This window comes from Geotrypetes seraphini, chromosome 6 (genome assembly GCF_902459505.1).
Source record: "Geotrypetes seraphini chromosome 6, aGeoSer1.1, whole genome shotgun sequence".
Taxonomy (NCBI): domain Eukaryota; kingdom Metazoa; phylum Chordata; class Amphibia; order Gymnophiona; family Dermophiidae; genus Geotrypetes; species Geotrypetes seraphini.
In genome coordinates, this window is record NC_047089.1 from 251496783 (window position 1) to 251514304 (window position 17522).

The window sequence follows — 17522 nt, forward strand, 5'->3', positions numbered from 1 at the left end:
GCCAAGATCCCAAGGAGTAAAACTGATTTTCTGCTGCTTATCCTAGGAGTAAGCAGTGAATTTACCCAAGTCCATCTTAATAACAGCTTATGGACTTTTGTTTGAAACCCTGCTAAGCTAATTGCTTTCACCACATTCTCCAGCGATGAATTCCAGAGTTTAATTACACACTGAGTGAAGAAATATTTTCTCTGGTTTGTTTTAAATCTACTTCTTAGCATTTCATCTCATGTTCCCTAGTCCTAGCTTGTCAACATTTGTGTGAGTTAATGTCCTTAATGTGGGAGCCCAATAAAAGCTTCCATATCAGTTTTTTCATGGTATGTGCCCCAATGCAAACATTAGCACACAACCTGAAAAAGAAATACTTGAAAATGTCCTGTTTCCCAGGCATACTAGAAATGGACTTAGCATGCGTGAAAGTTATCTGTGTGCACTATGTCCTAGTGCTCTTTAGTAGACATTACAGAATGATTCATCCCCGTCCCTGCAGGAACTCAATTTCCCCATCCCGTCCCTGCAGGTTTTGGCGCTGTCCCTTCTCTATTCCTGTAAGCTCTGCCTTAACTGCACAAGCCTTACGATTTTCAAGTGTTTGAGGCTTGTGCAGATGAGGACAGAGCTTGCAGGGATGGGGCAGGGACAGGCTAAGAACTTGCCAGGACGTGACGGGAAAAGGAGTTCCCACGGGCACGGGAAAATTTGTCCCGTGTCATTCTCTAGTAGACATATCCCCATGTAAGGAGTCCAATGAGGCACCTATTTTAAGCCTGTTTTACAAAAGGTGTGAACCAAGTGCAAACATGGTGTCAATGTGCTGAAATCCTTAATATGTAAATTGCATTAAGTGTTGTTGAGTGATGAGAAATACATGAATGTCTTGCTCAAGGGTCCCAACGTGGACCATGTTTCGCCATTTGCTGCTTCAAGGAACCCGAACCAGTGATTGCAAATTTTTGAATAAGGCAGAATGTGTTCTGCTGCTGGGTTGGTCTCTAGAGGCCATGAAATTCTTTTTTTCTCTCTTTTTTAAAATTCTTTATTCATTTTTAAAACTACAATTGTGCACAAGAGATGATACATTTATATAAAATATAAACATTATAGCCCAATAAACTTAATAGAAATAATGACAACATTTTCCAATTGATCAACAACTCATAAAATTGCCTGTAAACAACCTATCTATACCTCTCAACCAATGCCAAAACATACCCCCTTCTCCCCTCCCCGGATGCGTATGTTTTCCTCATTTATATAAATAAATCAATTTTTACAATATTTAGTTAATGGTTCCCAAACTTCCATAAGTTTTTTATAATATCCCTTCTGAATGGTCATAAACTTTTCAATTTTAAAGACATAACATTGGGAATCCCACCAGAATGAATAATTTAATCTATCCCAATTTTTCCAATTCTTTAAAATAAGCTGCCTGGCAACCCCCGTCATTATAAACAAAAGTTTGTTATTTTTTGCCCAAATTTGACTTTTTGCCCTCATACATGTTCCAAATAAAATGGTATCATATGATAGTGCCACTGGATTTTCTAATAAATTGTTAACTTGATCCCAAATAGATCTCCAGAATTTTAGTATCAAGGGACAATAGTGTAGTAAATGATCCAATGTCCCAACTTCCAGATGACACTTAAACAAATAATTTGAATAAACTTGAAGATCAACCCAGGTGGAGGGTAACTCTCATAATAATGTGTACATCTGATCAATTTCTTTGACTGGATGACCAGAGGGTTGGATAGAAGAAACGTGCTAGATATGGTATATAGTACTCCCCCGATATTCGTGGGGGTTCCATTCCAGGAACCCCCTCGAATCTCGTAAAACCGTGAATACGGTTTTTCATGGGGGAGTCTGAAAAGGGCAGCGGGAGAGGGCAGCAGGAGAGCAGCTGGAGCGCCATGAGTGTAGGAAATCACTCGCGTTACGCTCCGACCTTTTCTTCCTGCACGAAGCCTTTGATACTGTTTCAGATGGGAGTCTAATAACTAAACTGAGTGTTCTCCGGATGGGCCCAAAGTGATGGTCTGGGTTAGGAATTGGTTGAGTGGAAGGTGACAGAGGTGTAGTCACTTGCCTAGCGAGGTTAGGAGGTGCCTGGGGCAATGGTGCCCTTCTGCCCCCTACTCCTTCCCCACCCCACACTAGTTCCCTCCCTCTCCCCCTGTACCTCTTTAAATCTTTGCCAGTGTGACCAGCTTCTCTGGCTTGCGCTTGCGCCAGAGTTGGCTTTCCTTCTGATGTCACTTCCTGGCTCCAAGATCCGGAAGTGATTTCAGAGGGGAGCCAGGCCAGTGCGAGCAGCAGGCCGGAGAAGTTGCTCGTGGTGGCGAAGATTTAAAAAGGAGGGCATAAGCGTAGCATGGGTGGGCGGAGAGGTGCCGGTGCCCCCACTATGATGGCGCCCAAGTAGAAAAACAGATATTATGCTGCTTATCCTAGGAATAAGCAGTGGATTTCCTTAAGTCCATCTCAATAATGGCCTATGATCTTCTCTTTTAGGAAATTAGCCAAACCTTTTTTAAACCCTGCTAAGCTAACTGATTTCATCACATTCTCTGGGCATGGGGAACTTCCCTGATATAATATTTCAGTTCTGCTCTGTAACTCATGAAAAAGAACAATTAGCATGAACTTGCAACATAGTTGTATCAGTGAACCAACCTACTGTGTGCAACTAGCACTAACACGTAAAGAACGGCAAGGCTCAATAACTCGGTACTTTATTAGTAAGTTAATCATACATGTTCATCCAACTGACAGGAGAACTCCAGTTCCGGACCATAGAGTTGTCCGAGGCAGAATTGCTGAATGCAGAAACAAGATTATCCAGATAAAAACATAATCTTTCATTCGGTTACATATACTCAGGAGTCCGTAGATTGGGTGACGTGTCAAAGCGGTGCAAGACATCTAGGGAGGGAGAGACGAGGCTGCCTGCAAGACTGAGGACCCAAAAGTAGCATCCTCTTGAGCTACCACTATTTGCTCCCTTTCCTTTCGGGTTTTTCCCCCCCTTTTATGTTCTTCTATTGTAGTTCTTCCCCTTCTTCCCCTATTGTAACAGTAAGGGCTCCTTTTACGAAGCCGCGCTAGTGGGTTGAACGCGCTCGACGTTTCATCACGCGCTAACCTCTGCGCTGTCCGAAAAACTACCGCCTGCTCAAGAGGAGGTGGTAGCGGCTAGCGCGTCTGGCGGTTTAGCACGCACGCTATTACGCGCGTTAAACCGCTAACACACCTTCGTAAAATGAGCTCCAAGCCTCCAGTCCTTGTTTTGTAAGTCTTTTGTAAGCGGTGGTCTTTGTAAAATGCAAAAATTAAACCTATTGGTTGTATTTTATTGTTCATCACCTTGAAATTTTGTTTAGGCGATTAATCCAATTTTTAATAAAACTTGATAATAATAAAAAACTTTTATTAATAATGACAGGAGGCGCCATTCAACATATCACCAGAGATTGGAAAGATTACACCAGACTTAATTACACCTTCTGGTGGAATTCGTTATGCCATATATACAAAATGGAAAGAACAATTGCCATACAAAAAGGGAATTATAAGGACATAAGAACATAAGAAGTTGCCTCCACTGGGTCAGACCAGAGGTCCATCGCGCCCAGCGGTCCGCTCCCGCGGCGGCCCATCAGGTCTATGACCTGTGAAGTGGTTCCTGACCATTTCTATAACCTACCTCTGCTTCTATCTGTACCCCTCAATCCCCTTATCCTTTAGGAACCTATCTAAACCTTCCTTGAACCCCTGTACTGTGCTCTGGCCTATCACATTCTCCGGAAGCGCGTTCCATGTGTCCACCACCCTCTGGGTAAAAAAGAACTTCCTAGCATTTGTTCTAAACCTGTCCCCTTTCAATTTCTCCGAGTGGGGCCATTGATAACATATTGTAATGATTAGACACATTTTTACACTAAAAGTATAATTATAATAATGGGAAAGGGGGATATATTGCTATATTATTGGTCTAATTATTATTTTGAACACATTATAATAATAATAACAGTTTATATTCCGCAGGACCGTGAAGTTCTATGCGGTTTACAATGATTAAAAAGATGCTACAAATTGAGTGGAACATACATAGTTAGAGATTAGTGGCTAACAGTTTAGGGATCAGATTTAAGGGAGAGATTGTGATGGGAGCGATTCTACAGATTCGTTACCTAGGTACTTCAAAAACAGGTATGTTTTTAGGTGTTTCCTAAATTCGCCATAGTTATTCGCGTGTATAATTAGTTTTTCCAGGTCTTTGCCCCATACGGCTGCTTGATACGATAGAAGATGTTGATGGTGTTTCTTAAATTTACATCCTCTAGCCGATGGGGAGACAAACTGCAGGTGTGTACTCCTCTTGTGTCTGTTGGTTGAGAAGGAAAAGAGGTCGGTTATATATTTAGGGGCTAGATTGGATAGTACCTTGAAGCAGAGACATCCCAGCTTGAACTTCACACGTGCCTCCATTTGCAGCCAGTGTAGGAGTTGGTAGGCAGGGGTAATGTGATCGGACTTCTTCAACCCAAAGATCAACCTGACTGCCGCATTTTGTACCAGTTGTAGTCTCTGCATGTTCTTCTGGGAGATTGCCAGATGGGAAATGTTACAATAATCGAGATGGCTTAGTATTAGGGCTTGTACCAGAATTCAGAATGATGTAGCGTCGAAGTATGGACCTAAGTTTTCAGAGAGTAAAAAAACCCTTTCTGACTAGGGAGTCCACTTGATCTTTCATGGTTAGGCCTTGGTCCAGAATTACCCCCAGAACCTTCATAGTAGTTTGAATAGGGTAGCTGAGATTGTTGATGCATAGAGGAGTTGTAGTGACAGGTGGGTGTGGCGAGGCTATGAAGAATTTAGTTTTTTTCTAGCTTCAATCTGAATTCTGTGGTCCATTGTTCCATCAGGTTTAGTGCTTCTGTTGCCATGGGGGTAGTTTTAGAGGGAGAAGTAGTGAATGGGATAATGTTGTGAAGTCATCTGCATAACTGAATAATTTTATAGCCCGCTGGGCCAGCTACACGCCTAGTGATGACATGTAGACGTTGAAGAGCAGAGGGGATAATGGGGACACCTGTGGAACGCCAGATGTGTTTCTCCAGGTTTTAGAGAGGTTGCGATTAAAACGTACTTGATAGGTGCGGGACATAAGGAATCCTCGGAACCAGTCAAATACCTCTCCTCCGATGCCGATTGTGTCTAAGCATTGTAGCAATTTCTCATGATCCACCAAGTCAAAGGCCGAGCTCATGTCAAATTGCATGATTAGGGCGTTATGGCCCTTGCTGAATAAGAAGTGTAGGTAATCCAGGATTGCCGCGATTACTGTCTTGGTGCTAAACAGAGGTCTGAAGCCAGATTGGGTTTCATGTAGTAGAGAGAACTGGTCGAGGTAGTCCATCAACTGGGTATGTACTAGACCTTCCATTATTTTTATGAAGAATGGAATGGATGCTACCGGTCTATAGTTGATTACTGATGTTAAGGATTGTTTATGATTTTTTGGAATTGGGGGTGATTATAATGTGACAGTTATTAGTTAGGAATTTTCCATGTTTGAAATTGTTGGTCAGATAGCTCCACACTGTTAGTTTAAAGTCTAATGGGGCTGCTTTCATAATGCCAGGGGGACAGGGATCTAGAATGCAATGTGATTTAGAATACTTGTTATAGAGTTTGATGAAATTATTCCATTTTAGATCCTGAAAGGAGTTCCAAATCATATCCACTGGTATTTCATTTCCGTGTATGCTGGCTATTTGATGTGCATGTATGTTGTTTGTCAGACAGTTGTTCCTTAGGTTTATAATTTTTGAATCAAAATGCTGTGCTAGATCGTTTGCTGACGGTAGTTTCGTATCGTGGATGGATTGATTGTGACGTGTGGTGTCAAATAAATTTGTAACCAAGTTGAACAGTTCTTTAGTGTTGATTCCTTTCACACTCGTATTGGATGTATTAATTTTGGATGAGTAGAATGCTTTTCGTTTTTCTTTTATCAATTGTTTGTAGTCCTTTATGTTGGATCTCCAATTGTTCCGGTCTGATATTTCTCTCGTTTTATTCCAGATCCTTTCTAGTCGTCTTACTAATTGTTTTATTTTTAATAGTTCAGAGTCGAAACATTTATTATATTTATTTGAGCAGTTTTTACTATTTTGTTTAGGGGCAATTTTATCTAAAATGGATGTGCTTGTTTTCGTCCAATATTCCCAAAAATCATCCACTTCTTCTATTTCCTCACGTAATTCATAATGTGCCCAGTATTCCTCTGGATTGATATGGCTCCTTGTGAGATGATTTTTTTTTTTATCTTTGGGTGAGTTTTTGCTTTTGGGTGATTCCAGATTAAGTTAAAGTAGTAGGTGAAATGGTCAGACCAGATATCGTGGCACCAGATACCGTCGGATAAAGAAATAGAAGGATCTAGGATCTCCTTTGTGGACATAGCTACTAAATCTAATTGATGGCCTTTTTCGTGTGTTTGTGAGTGAGGATAGGAAGTTTTTAAAATCTTTCGCTTCTGGATTGTCCTCGTTCTCTAAATGTAGGTTTACGTCTCCTGCTATAATATTGTAACATAGAAACATAGAAATAGATGCAGATAAGGGCCACGGCCCATCTAGTCTGCCCACCCCAATAACCCTCCCCTACCTTTCTCTGTGAATAGATCCCACGTGTCTATCCCATTTGGCCTTAAAATCAGGCACGCTGCTGGCCTCAATAACCTGAAGTGGAAGACTATTCCAGCGATCAACCACCCTTTCGGTGAAAAAGAATTTCCTGGTATCCCCGTGCAATTTCCCGCCCCTGATTTTCCACGGATGCCCCCTTGTTGCCGCGGGACCCTTGAAAAAGAAGATATCTTCTTCCACCTCGATGCGGCCCTTGAGATACTTGAATGTCTCGATCATGTCACCCCTCTCTCTGCGTTCCTCGAGTGAGTACAGCTGCAACTTATCCAGCCGTTCCTCGTACGGGAGATCCTTGAGTCCTGAGACCATCCGGGTGGCCATTCTCTGGACCGACTCCAGTCTCAGCACATCCTTACGGTAATGCGGCCTCCAGAATTGCACACAGTATTCCAGGTGGGGCCTCACCATGGATCTATACAATGGCATAATGACTTCAGGCTTATGGCTGACGAAACTCCTGCGTATGCAACCTATGATTTGCCTTGCCTTGGATGAAGCTTGCTCCACTTGATTTGCAGTCTTCACGTTCTCACTGACGATCACCCCTAAGTCTCGTTCTGCTTCAGTTCTTGTTAGGATCTTGCCATTAAGGGTGTAAGTCTTGCATGGATTTTGGCTGCCCAGATGCATGACTTTGCATTTTTTGGCATTGAAGCTGAGTTGCCAGGACCTAGACCAGCGCTCCAGTAGGAGTAGGTCGTGCATCATGTTGTCGGACATTGAATTTATGTCTGTTGTGCTTTTGCCCACTACATTGCTTAGTTTGGCGTCATCGGCGAATAATGTTATTTTACCTCGCAGCCCTTCTGCCAAGTCTCTTATAAAGATGTTGAATAGGATCGGGCACAGGACCGAGCCCTGCGGCACTCCACTGATTACCTCCGTCATTTCGGAGGGAGTGCCGTTCACCACTACCCTCTGAAGCCTACCTCGAAGCCAGTTCCCAACCCATTTCGTAAATGAGTAGCCCAATCCTATAGAACTCATCTTGCTCAGCAACCTGCGGTGTGGTACGCTATCGAATGCTTTACTGAAGTCCAGGTATACGATGTCCAGGGACTCCCCAACATCTAGCTTCCTCGTTACCCAGTCAAAGAAGCTGAATTAAGTAGAATGAATTCGTAGAAGTCCTCTCTGGCTTTTGACCAGCTTTTTGGAGGGACATAAAATAGAATGCAGGAGAGGGATTCTTCTAGATCCTTGTTACTAATTTTGCAGGCTAGTATTTCTAACTGGTTGGTATCTTGGAATCTACTAAGTCCAGTTCGAGTTCTTCCTTAAGGATGACTGCCAATCCTCCCCCTCTCCTGTCTTCGCGATTTAACATGTGAATTTTATAGTTATCTGGTATAAGGTCATTTAATATAAGTATGATATGTTTGATTTACAATAATTGTGGAAAGGGAGAGTGTGGGAGGGGCTTAAAATATGTATTGAAATAATAATAGGAAAGTATTTCAAGTGATGTATATGATTCAATTAATGTAATATTGTACACTTGTTATAAGATGAAAAAATGAATAAAGAAATGGGAAAAAAACCAAACAAACTTGAAACTTTTTAATTATGACAAGTACAGCTATACAAAGGATTACACGAAACTGGAAAAACTGGGATCATCTCAACTTTACATTCTGGTGGGCAAGTTTATGTCTAATCTGTAAATATGAGAAAATGAACGCTGTTATATCAGGGAATCGTGAAAATGTTAAATTAATTTGGGGCCCATTGACGTCCTTTGTAGAATCCCTATAGTTATGGTTTGTTATTACCGTATTTTCTCGCATATAACGCGTGCGTTATACGTGGTTTTTACAAACCGCGCATACCCTTGCGCGTTATACGCGTGAGCGCGTTGTACAAAAATTTTTTTACATAGTTTCCCCCCCCCCGACGCCCGATTCATCACCCGGAAGAAGCGCTCGCACTCCCACCCCGAAGGACCGCTCGCACCCCCACCCGAAGGACCGCTCGCACCCCCACAGCCTCCCCCCTCCCCCATGGAGAAGCTGTCTACCTTGTTTCCGGATGCCAGCCCAGCTGCTTCCTCTGCCGGTGGTCCTGCCCCTTCTCAGAGCCCTGTGCTGCGCTGCTTCCTCTTCAGGCGGTCCCGCCCTTTCTCTCATGTCAGAGAAAGGGTGGGACCGCCGGAAGAAAAAGCAGCGCAGCAGGGCTCAGAGAAGGGGCAGGACCACCGGCAGAGGAAGCAGCTGGGCTGGCATCCGGAAACAAGGTAGACAGCTTCTCCATGGGGGAGGGGGGGAGGCTGTGGGGGTGCGAGCGGTTCTTCGGGTGGGGGTGCGAGCGGTCCTTCGGGGTGGGAGTGCGAGCGCTTCTTAGGGGTGGGGGTGCGAGCGGTCCTTCAGGGTGGGGGTGCGGGTGCGTGCGAGCAGTCCTTCGGGGTGGGGGTGCGAGCGGTCCTGCGGGGGGGGTGAATCTGACGTCGGGGGGGGGGGGCATCAGGCTTTCAGGGTAGGGACAGGACTTCAAGGAGGAAAGGAGAGTCGGTGCGGGCGAAAACAGAGTCGGGGTTTCCAGAGGAGAGTCGGGGCGGGCGAAAGGAGAGTCAGGCAGCATGCGCGGTATACGGGTGTGCGCGGTATATAAAAATTTATGTACATAAATATGTGTTTTTTGCGCGCTATACCCGTGTGCGCGTTTTACACGGGTGCACGTTATCTATGTGAAAATACGGTAGATAATATGCACATCCAGGGAGGGGGGATGGGTGGGAGGTAAACAAGGTTGGAAAAATTGGGGTGAGGGAGGGGAGGGCATCACTATGAATAAATCTCAAACAATTTAAGTGATGTCTATATTGTAAAATGATTCATTTATCCTGTATTTCACTTATTGTATGCATTTTAAAAATGAATAAAGAAGTAAATAATTACATAACACATGAAATCTTGCTTTGGCATAATGTTCCATAGGTCCGTACTGAAGTTTAAAATGAGATAACCTGATATTATATTTTGTGATTTGATTGAATAAGTGGGTGCAGATGACTGAGGATTATGAAAACGAAAGCTAATTCCATTTGATCCCATGTGAAATTGTCGTTAGTAAACCGAATGACGAATCAGTCCTTTTGTGATTGCCAAATTCTTCAGAAGTGATGAGCATGGTTAACCTAATGCAGTGGCTCCTATTTGTTTTTCAGGACGTGATCTTTTCATTTGCACCACATCAAATCGGAACCTTTAAAATGAAGCAGGTGATTGAATTTATTGGCGATATAGCAGAAGGTTTCTTGGCTCTGAAGACAAAAGTGTTTTATGAGATGAGCCTCACGCTTACTGGTGTCTGCAAATCTGTAACCAACCCAGTTCTGTTGAAAATTAATCCAGGTAGATCACAAAAATTGTCCGCCTTCCTTAAATTTCAAGCTGGTCTGTGTTTTGAAAGCGGTACTGTGTAGGAAGGATAATAATAATTATAATAATTTATTGTTTATATACCGCCAAAGCCAAGGTAGTTCGAGGCGGTTTATAAAGAAGAGCTGGACATGCAGCGAAAAAACAAAGAAGGCTTTGAGTACATGATATCAGGAGATGTGAATAATAGTTTCCGATGATTTGATACTGACTGAGGGCCAGATGCATAGAGCTACGGCAAACCGCGATACTCAGAACAAATAACATGCAAATTATATACATGCCATTTGTGCTGCTTATGCTGGTGAAAGGGGGAGGGACTGTGCCTGGCACCTGTGCAGAAGAGCTGATCATTAGGTGCAGCTCTTGTGCACAAGCGTACAGCAAGTTTAAGCATGTTCCCTATCTGTCCCGAGGCTTTTTGGTGCGACAGAAGTACCCAGGTTGCCTGGGTCATCTCTGCCTCAGGGGAGGTCTATAGTTGGGAGTTTCAGGGCACCTACCGAACCATCCTGCAGTACCACTTTTGCGGCTCGGGGAACATTCCTCTTGTAACAGAGCGCGCTCTTGGTTGGTACTGGAGGTCCAGTGCAGACTGTTTGGTGCCATATTGGTGCCTGGGACTTTATCAGGTGCTGCCGCATTTCCAGGGTTACCATATGGCTCCAGAAAAAAGAGGATGGATTGAGACATCCGGGTTTTACTTCCATTACTTTCTATGTCCTATTTATTTCCATTGTTTTCAGTGGAAGTAAAAACATGGAAACATAGTAAAATCCAGATGTGTCAATCCATCCTCCTTTTTATGGAACCTTACAGAAACCCTATGCATTACCCCCCTCCCGAAGAGGTGTGAAGAGCTTTGGGGGTCTGGGTCTTCAGGCTCTAACAGTCTGAGTGGCAGCTAAAAGGAGCAAGCATCTGGAGGATTTTTTTATATGCTTGTTTGAGGCGCTTAATCTCCACCATCTGCCAGCTTCTGATTAAGCTGAAACAGCCACAGCACTAGCAGCACAGTGAGGCACATTGGGAGGATCTTTAAATTGCTCTTTTTGGGCTTACTGGGACTTGTTTTCAGGGTCCCCACCTCCAAAGATCCCTTTTACAAATTTTTAAAGCTTTTGTTGCTTTCCATTGGGTCATTTTCTGGCGCTCTCGTGCAGCCATGGCAGCCATCTTGAATTTTCTATCCTGATGTTAAAAGCCTCTATTTGCCTCAGAAACACCTCAGATTTGATTAAAATCAATAAATATGGACTCTGGCTGTTTTACTCCTGATTCATGCCAGATTTGCACTGGATGGCCCTCTTGGGTCGCCGAGCATAGCTCTCTCTCTGGTCCCTCTAGGGTGGTGGAGTTGCAGGTGTACATGTCTGGACTTCAAAAAACATCAGTTGATCGTCATTTATTTGGCTCTTTGGAAAGCTTTTTGTCCAGTCCCACTGTTTCTTTCCATTGTGTCTGCTTTCGTGGGCTTTTTTGTCATGGACTCCTTCATGGTGTTTGGACTGGTTCACCTTCTATACAATGTCATGAGTAGAGTTGAAAATCAAGTGGTGTATACAAGTTAAAATGTCATTTTCTTTTTTTTTTTTAATTTCTTTATTCAGTTTTGCATATCATAACAAGTGCATCAATAAAATTCATATGATCTTATAAATACACACTTGATTTTCCTTCAAGTAACACTTTAAGTACACCATATCATTCTTATATTCATATTCTATAATATTTTAAATAATATGTAATACGTTTAATATGTATAACAATTATAATTAAAATAGAAAACCCCCCAATCCCTCCCTACCCGTTTCAGACATATTATGAGATGAATAAAATATTACCCATCCACATCCCCGCTTAACAAATATCTTATTATGGGAAAATGTTATCATTCTTTACAAAAGTCTGTTAATGGTCTCCAGATCTTCTGAAATTTACCAAAATAACCTTTCTGTGTTGCTATTGTGCGCTCCATTTTATAAATGTCATTTTCTGATGCATTTGTAAGTTGTAAAAATGAATAAAGAATTAAAAAAAAAAGAGATAAATAACTCATTGGTTCAAGACCAAGAAGATTATCGAGGTAAGAATTTAATTTTAATTTTCCCTTTGCTTCTTTATAAAACCAAAAAGATCAAACCGATTTAATTGGCCAGAAATAGATCCTGGCTGGTTCAATTGCTTGTTGAGGGCTAAGCAGTCATTTTCACTTAAACCAGTTAGTGCCACTGAAAATGTCCAGTTAACAGTTATCTCAAAACCGTCTGTTTTGGGGACGATCTGGGGATGGAGTCAACACTTAGCCAGTTAAGTCAGTTCTATTATTAAGAAGGGTATTACAACCAGAATGAAGGAAGTCATCATGCCGCTGTACCGCACGATGGTACGACCACATCTGGAGTACTGTGTCCAATATTGGTCGCCGTACCTGAAGAAGGACATGGCGATACTTGAGAGGGTTCAGAGAAGAGTGACAAGCATGATAAAAGGTATGGAAAACCTTTCATACGCAGACAGGCTAGAAAGGCTGGGGTTCTTCACCCTGGAGAAGCGAAGACTCAGAGGAAACATGATAGAGACTTACAAGATCATGAAGGGCATAGAGAAGTTGGAAAGGGACAGATTCTTCAGCCTATTGGGAACTACAAGAACAAGGGGGCACTCGGAGAAACTGAAAGGGGACAGGTTTAGAACCAATGCTAGGAAGTTTTTCTTCACTCAGAGGGTGGTGGACACCTGGAATGCGCTTCCGGAAGCTGTGATTAAGGGGATTCAAAGAAGGATTGGACAAGTTCCTGAAGGATACCGGGATTGAGGGATATAGATAGAGGTAGAGATATGACCATAAAAGGGTATAGATAGAAGAAAAATGGGGATTAAAGGGTTTTAGACAAAGTCCGATCCCATAACCCCTTCCTACCGACTCCTGCACTGGCTGCCAATGGAGGCACGTACGAAGTTCAAGCTGGGATGTCTATGCTTCAAGGTATTATCTGGTCTAGCCCCTAAATACATAACAGCCCTCTTCTCATTCCCAACCAACAGACATGAAAGAAGTGCACACCTGAAATTCGTCTCCCCACCGGCTAGAGGATGCAAATATAAGAGATACCATCAACAACTTCTATCGTATCAAGCAGCCTTATGGGGCAAAGACTTAGAAAAACTAATCACGCTCACAAACAATTATGGAGAATTTAGGAAACACCTAAAAACATTCCTGTTCTCGAAATACCTAGGTAACGAACAAGAACAATAGCCCCCTTCGCAATCCCACCCAAATCTGATCTTGTAAACTGCTAACCCCTAATCACTAACAACGAATGCTCCATTCAATTTATGGAATTTTTCTAATTCATTGTAAACCGCATGGTACTTCATGGTCCTGCAGTATACAGCCTGTCGTTATTATCGTTAATGCTGTTACTACCAGATGAACACTGCCATACTCTGTAAGTAGCTGTCTGTACAGTTTCTCTTTATTGTAAACCGCCTAGAAGTCGCAAGATTGTTGGCGGTATATAAGAATAAAGTTATTATTATTATTATTATTAGACAAAGGATCACTTACAGGTCATGGACCTGATGGGCCACCATGGGAGCGGATTGCTGGGTGCGATGGACCCCTGGTCTGACCCAGCAGAGGCAACTTCTTATGTTCTATCTTTAACCCATAACCAGCTATGCTTTAGCTGCCTCTGCAAACCTGGAAATTCAGTGCTGAAGCCCAGGCATAGCCTGGCATTGAATTTCCAGGTATAATGTTAGTGGCGGTCAGCGAAATATCGACCCAAACATAGCACATTTCTCATTATATACATTTAGGTTGAGTAGGCGAGTGAATAATGACTCATTTTTTTATTTTTCAGTTTGAAAAGTATCATCTACAAGCATAAATGTTGTTTACTTGCTGACTTAGGTATAACGCCAGAGGTTTCCAATCCAACGGGGCTCTATGTACATGTGCCACCTACTGAGAAAGAACAATTTATTGGCTTTACTCGGGCATCCATGGCAGTTGCAACGCAGATTGGTATTCATAGTCACCAGAAAGATGACATGGAGAAGAATGTGCGACTAGCCTTTCCAAATGACAGATCTGCTAGCATCCGACCTAGTGATCGTCGAAAAAAATATAGGTAAATAGCAGGAAACTGGATACAGTTTAAATCAGGGATCTCAAAGTCCCTCCTTGAGGGCCGCAATCCAGTCGGGTTTTCAGGATCTCCCCAATGAACATGCATTGAAAGCAGTGCATGCAAATAGATCTCTTGCATATTCATGAGGGAAATATTGAAAACCCGACTGAATTGCGGCCCTCAAGAAGGGACTTTGAGATCCTTGGTCTAAATTAAGGGCCTGTTTTACAAAGCCGCGCGGCAACAGCCCCGAAGCCCTTTAAATCTTGATGGGCTTCGGGGCCGTTACCGTGGCTTTGTAAAACAGGCCCCAAGTGTGATAACATGTAACTTAATTGTCTGAATTCCTGTCTCCAGAGCACTCGTCATACTGTACTTTGTATCTTTAAAAATCTTGAGCCTGACATTCAACTGATGGGAATCAGTGTATATTACGTTACGAAAGACTGGGGTCTAGTATATATTTTATTACAAAGGACTTGTTTATGCCTGTCACATCTTGTGCATATGTTATAGATGTGTACTTATAGTTTCAATTTTAAATTTAACGCTTCAATAAACTGATTGATTGTCTTTGCAGCAGTCTGACTAATGGCCCTCACTTTTTTTTGTTCCCATCTAGTCTGCCATACACACTCTATAAATTAATCATTTAATTTAAATGGTCCTTTTTCTTAGATATTTCTGGACCAGAAACCCAGCGCTCTACCCAGTAGTGTTCTGAGGTTCCATCAACTGGAGTCTCCGTCAAAGCTCACTCCAGCCCATCTAAACCATCCCAGCCATCGAAGCCCTCCCCAGCCCGTCCTCAACTCAATTGCCATATACTGGACACAGACCGTGCAAGTCTGCCCAATACTGGCCTTTTTTCTTCAATATATACCATTATTTTCTGATTCTAGATCCTCTGTGTTCGTCCCACGCTTTTTTGAAATCTGTCACCGTTTTCCTCTCCACCACCTCCCTCGGGAGCAAATTCTAGGCATCCACCATCCTCTCCGTAAGGTAGAATTTCCTAACATAGCTCTTGAATCTACCACCCCTGAACCTCAAATTATGTCCTCTGGTTTTACCATTTTCTTTTCTCTGGAAAAGATTTTGTTCTACGTTAATACCTTTCAAGTATTTGAACGTCTGAATCATATCTCCCCTGTTCCTCCTTTCCTCTAAGGTATACATATTCAGGGCCTCCAGTCTTTTGGTGCAAACCTACGATTTTTGTCACCTTTCTCTGGACTGCTTCAAGTCTTCTTATGTCCTTTGCCAGATATGGTCTCCAAAATTGAACGCAGTGCTCCAAGTGGTTCCAAAAAAGGGAATTGACCATGGGAGGGTGATGGGCGGATCAGGGGCATTGCTGCAGTTGATGCATGCTGTTATGAAACAAGAGGGATCTGCACCTAATTTAAGCGTGAGGATTTACACCAGGTTTTAGTTGGTGTAAGTCCTCAAACATAAAGTTAGAGACTGATCCTGGCGCTAAACTCTATTCTACAGTATAAACAGCACCTAACTTTTGGCGCTGTTTATTGAATTAGCACTAAGGGCCTGAATCTGTAAACGGCAGCTAATGAGACTGAACTCCTAGGCACCACTCGGCACAGTTGTCAATCAACTGGTAGGCACTGTTTACAGAATCATGCCTACCAGCCCTAACTTCACTTAGGCTTCGCTAGGCGTCCTAATGGCAGGTGCCGTTAGAATAGGACAAGATTTTCCTGGCCTAATATTTTTTAAATTTTTTTTATTTATCAATTTTAAACAATATAATTTTATACAAATAATAAAAAGAAAAAAAAAAACCAACATTTTTACAGACATTGAAGGATATTCCTTACAACATTACCCTTTTATCTCCTCTAGTCATAGAAACATAGAAACATAGAACATGACGGCAGAAAAGGGCCACGGCCCATCTAGTCTGCCCACACTAATGGCCCACCCCCTAACTACCTCCATAAAGAGATCCCACATGCCAATCCCATCTTTTCTTAAAATCTGGCACGCTGCTGGCCTCAATTACCTGTCCTGGAAGATTATTCCAGTGGTCAACCACCCTTTCGGTGAAGAAATATTTTCTGGTGTCGCCATGAAATTTCCCACCCCTGATTTTCAACGGATGCCCTCTTGTTACCGTGGGTCCTTTAAGGAAAAAGAGATCCTCTTCCACCTCGATACGGCCTGTGACCTATTTGAACGTCTCGATCATGTCTCCCCTCTCTCTGCGCTCCTCGAGTGAGTACAGCTGCAACTTACCCAGTCGTTCCTCATACGGGAGATCCTTGAGACCTGAGACCATCCTGGTGGCCATTCGCTGATCTGACTCAACTCTCCGCACATCTTTTTGATAATGCGGCCTCCAGAATTGTACACAGTATTCCAGATGGGGTCTCATAACGGGAGAACATTCCTGATATTAACTTAAAAATACAATGAAATATAATCATGTTCTAATCTAAGATCAAAGTTTATGGTGCAAAATGCTACTGATCTCCATTTATAATTAATTCAGGTGGGAACTAATTGCTAGTTTCACGAAGCTGTAAAAACTGCTCTAACCGCATAGAATCCCAGAATACGTATTCACATTCCTTAAATTTCACTAAACATTTGCATGGAAACTTTAAGTAAAATGTGGCTCCCAGAGCCAAAACCCTTGATTTCAAATTTAAAAATGCTTTCCTTCTCAGTTGTGTTGCCTGGGCCACATCGGGAAATATTAATACATTATCTCCACAAAACTTTGCTAGCTTATTTTGAAAATAAGCCTTCATGATTAAGGATTTATCTAACTCTCTTGCACAAGTCACTAATAGGGAGACCTAGTCTGGATAATATCCTGTGAGTCTACACCTAATTCTGCAGGAACTTTCTTTTTCTTTGGAATATAATATAGGTTTGTTAAGGGCAAAGTATCTGCTTCTGCCAGTCCCAAAACTTCTTCGAAATATTTCCGAATCAGAATTTCTGGAGTCAGCAAATGAGTTTTTGGGAAGTTGACTAGATGCAGATTTTTTGCCCGTAAGATATTTTCCATCTTCTCAAATCTAGTGTAGGTAATATGTGAATCTTTAAGGGCTGAAGACGATAAAACTTGTAATGTTGATATCTGAGACTCTTGATGTCAGAGCACGTTTCTCGATTTCCTGGCCTAATTTACCGGCACCTACTACAGATTCCTAAGTCATACCGCACCTATTCTCCCCCCAGCCGTGTCTACATTTTAGGTAAGTGTTGATAGGTGCCTCAACTTAGGCATCAGTAAATCCTGCGCT

The 17522-nt window shown here is 42.5% G+C and overlaps 1 protein-coding gene across 2 annotated transcripts in view; it reads left to right on the forward strand.

Moving 5' to 3' along the window:
* CFAP47 (cilia and flagella associated protein 47) overlaps window positions 1-17522 on the forward strand; it is a 1062207-nt gene that overhangs the window by 110930 nt on the left and 933755 nt on the right. For both annotated transcript variants that reach the window (XM_033947561.1, XM_033947559.1), the window contains exons 9-10: window positions 9892-10078; window positions 14028-14247. In XM_033947561.1, the coding sequence (XP_033803452.1) occupies window positions 9892-10078; window positions 14028-14247 (407 nt within the window). The remainder of the gene's footprint in view (window positions 1-9891; window positions 10079-14027; window positions 14248-17522) is intronic.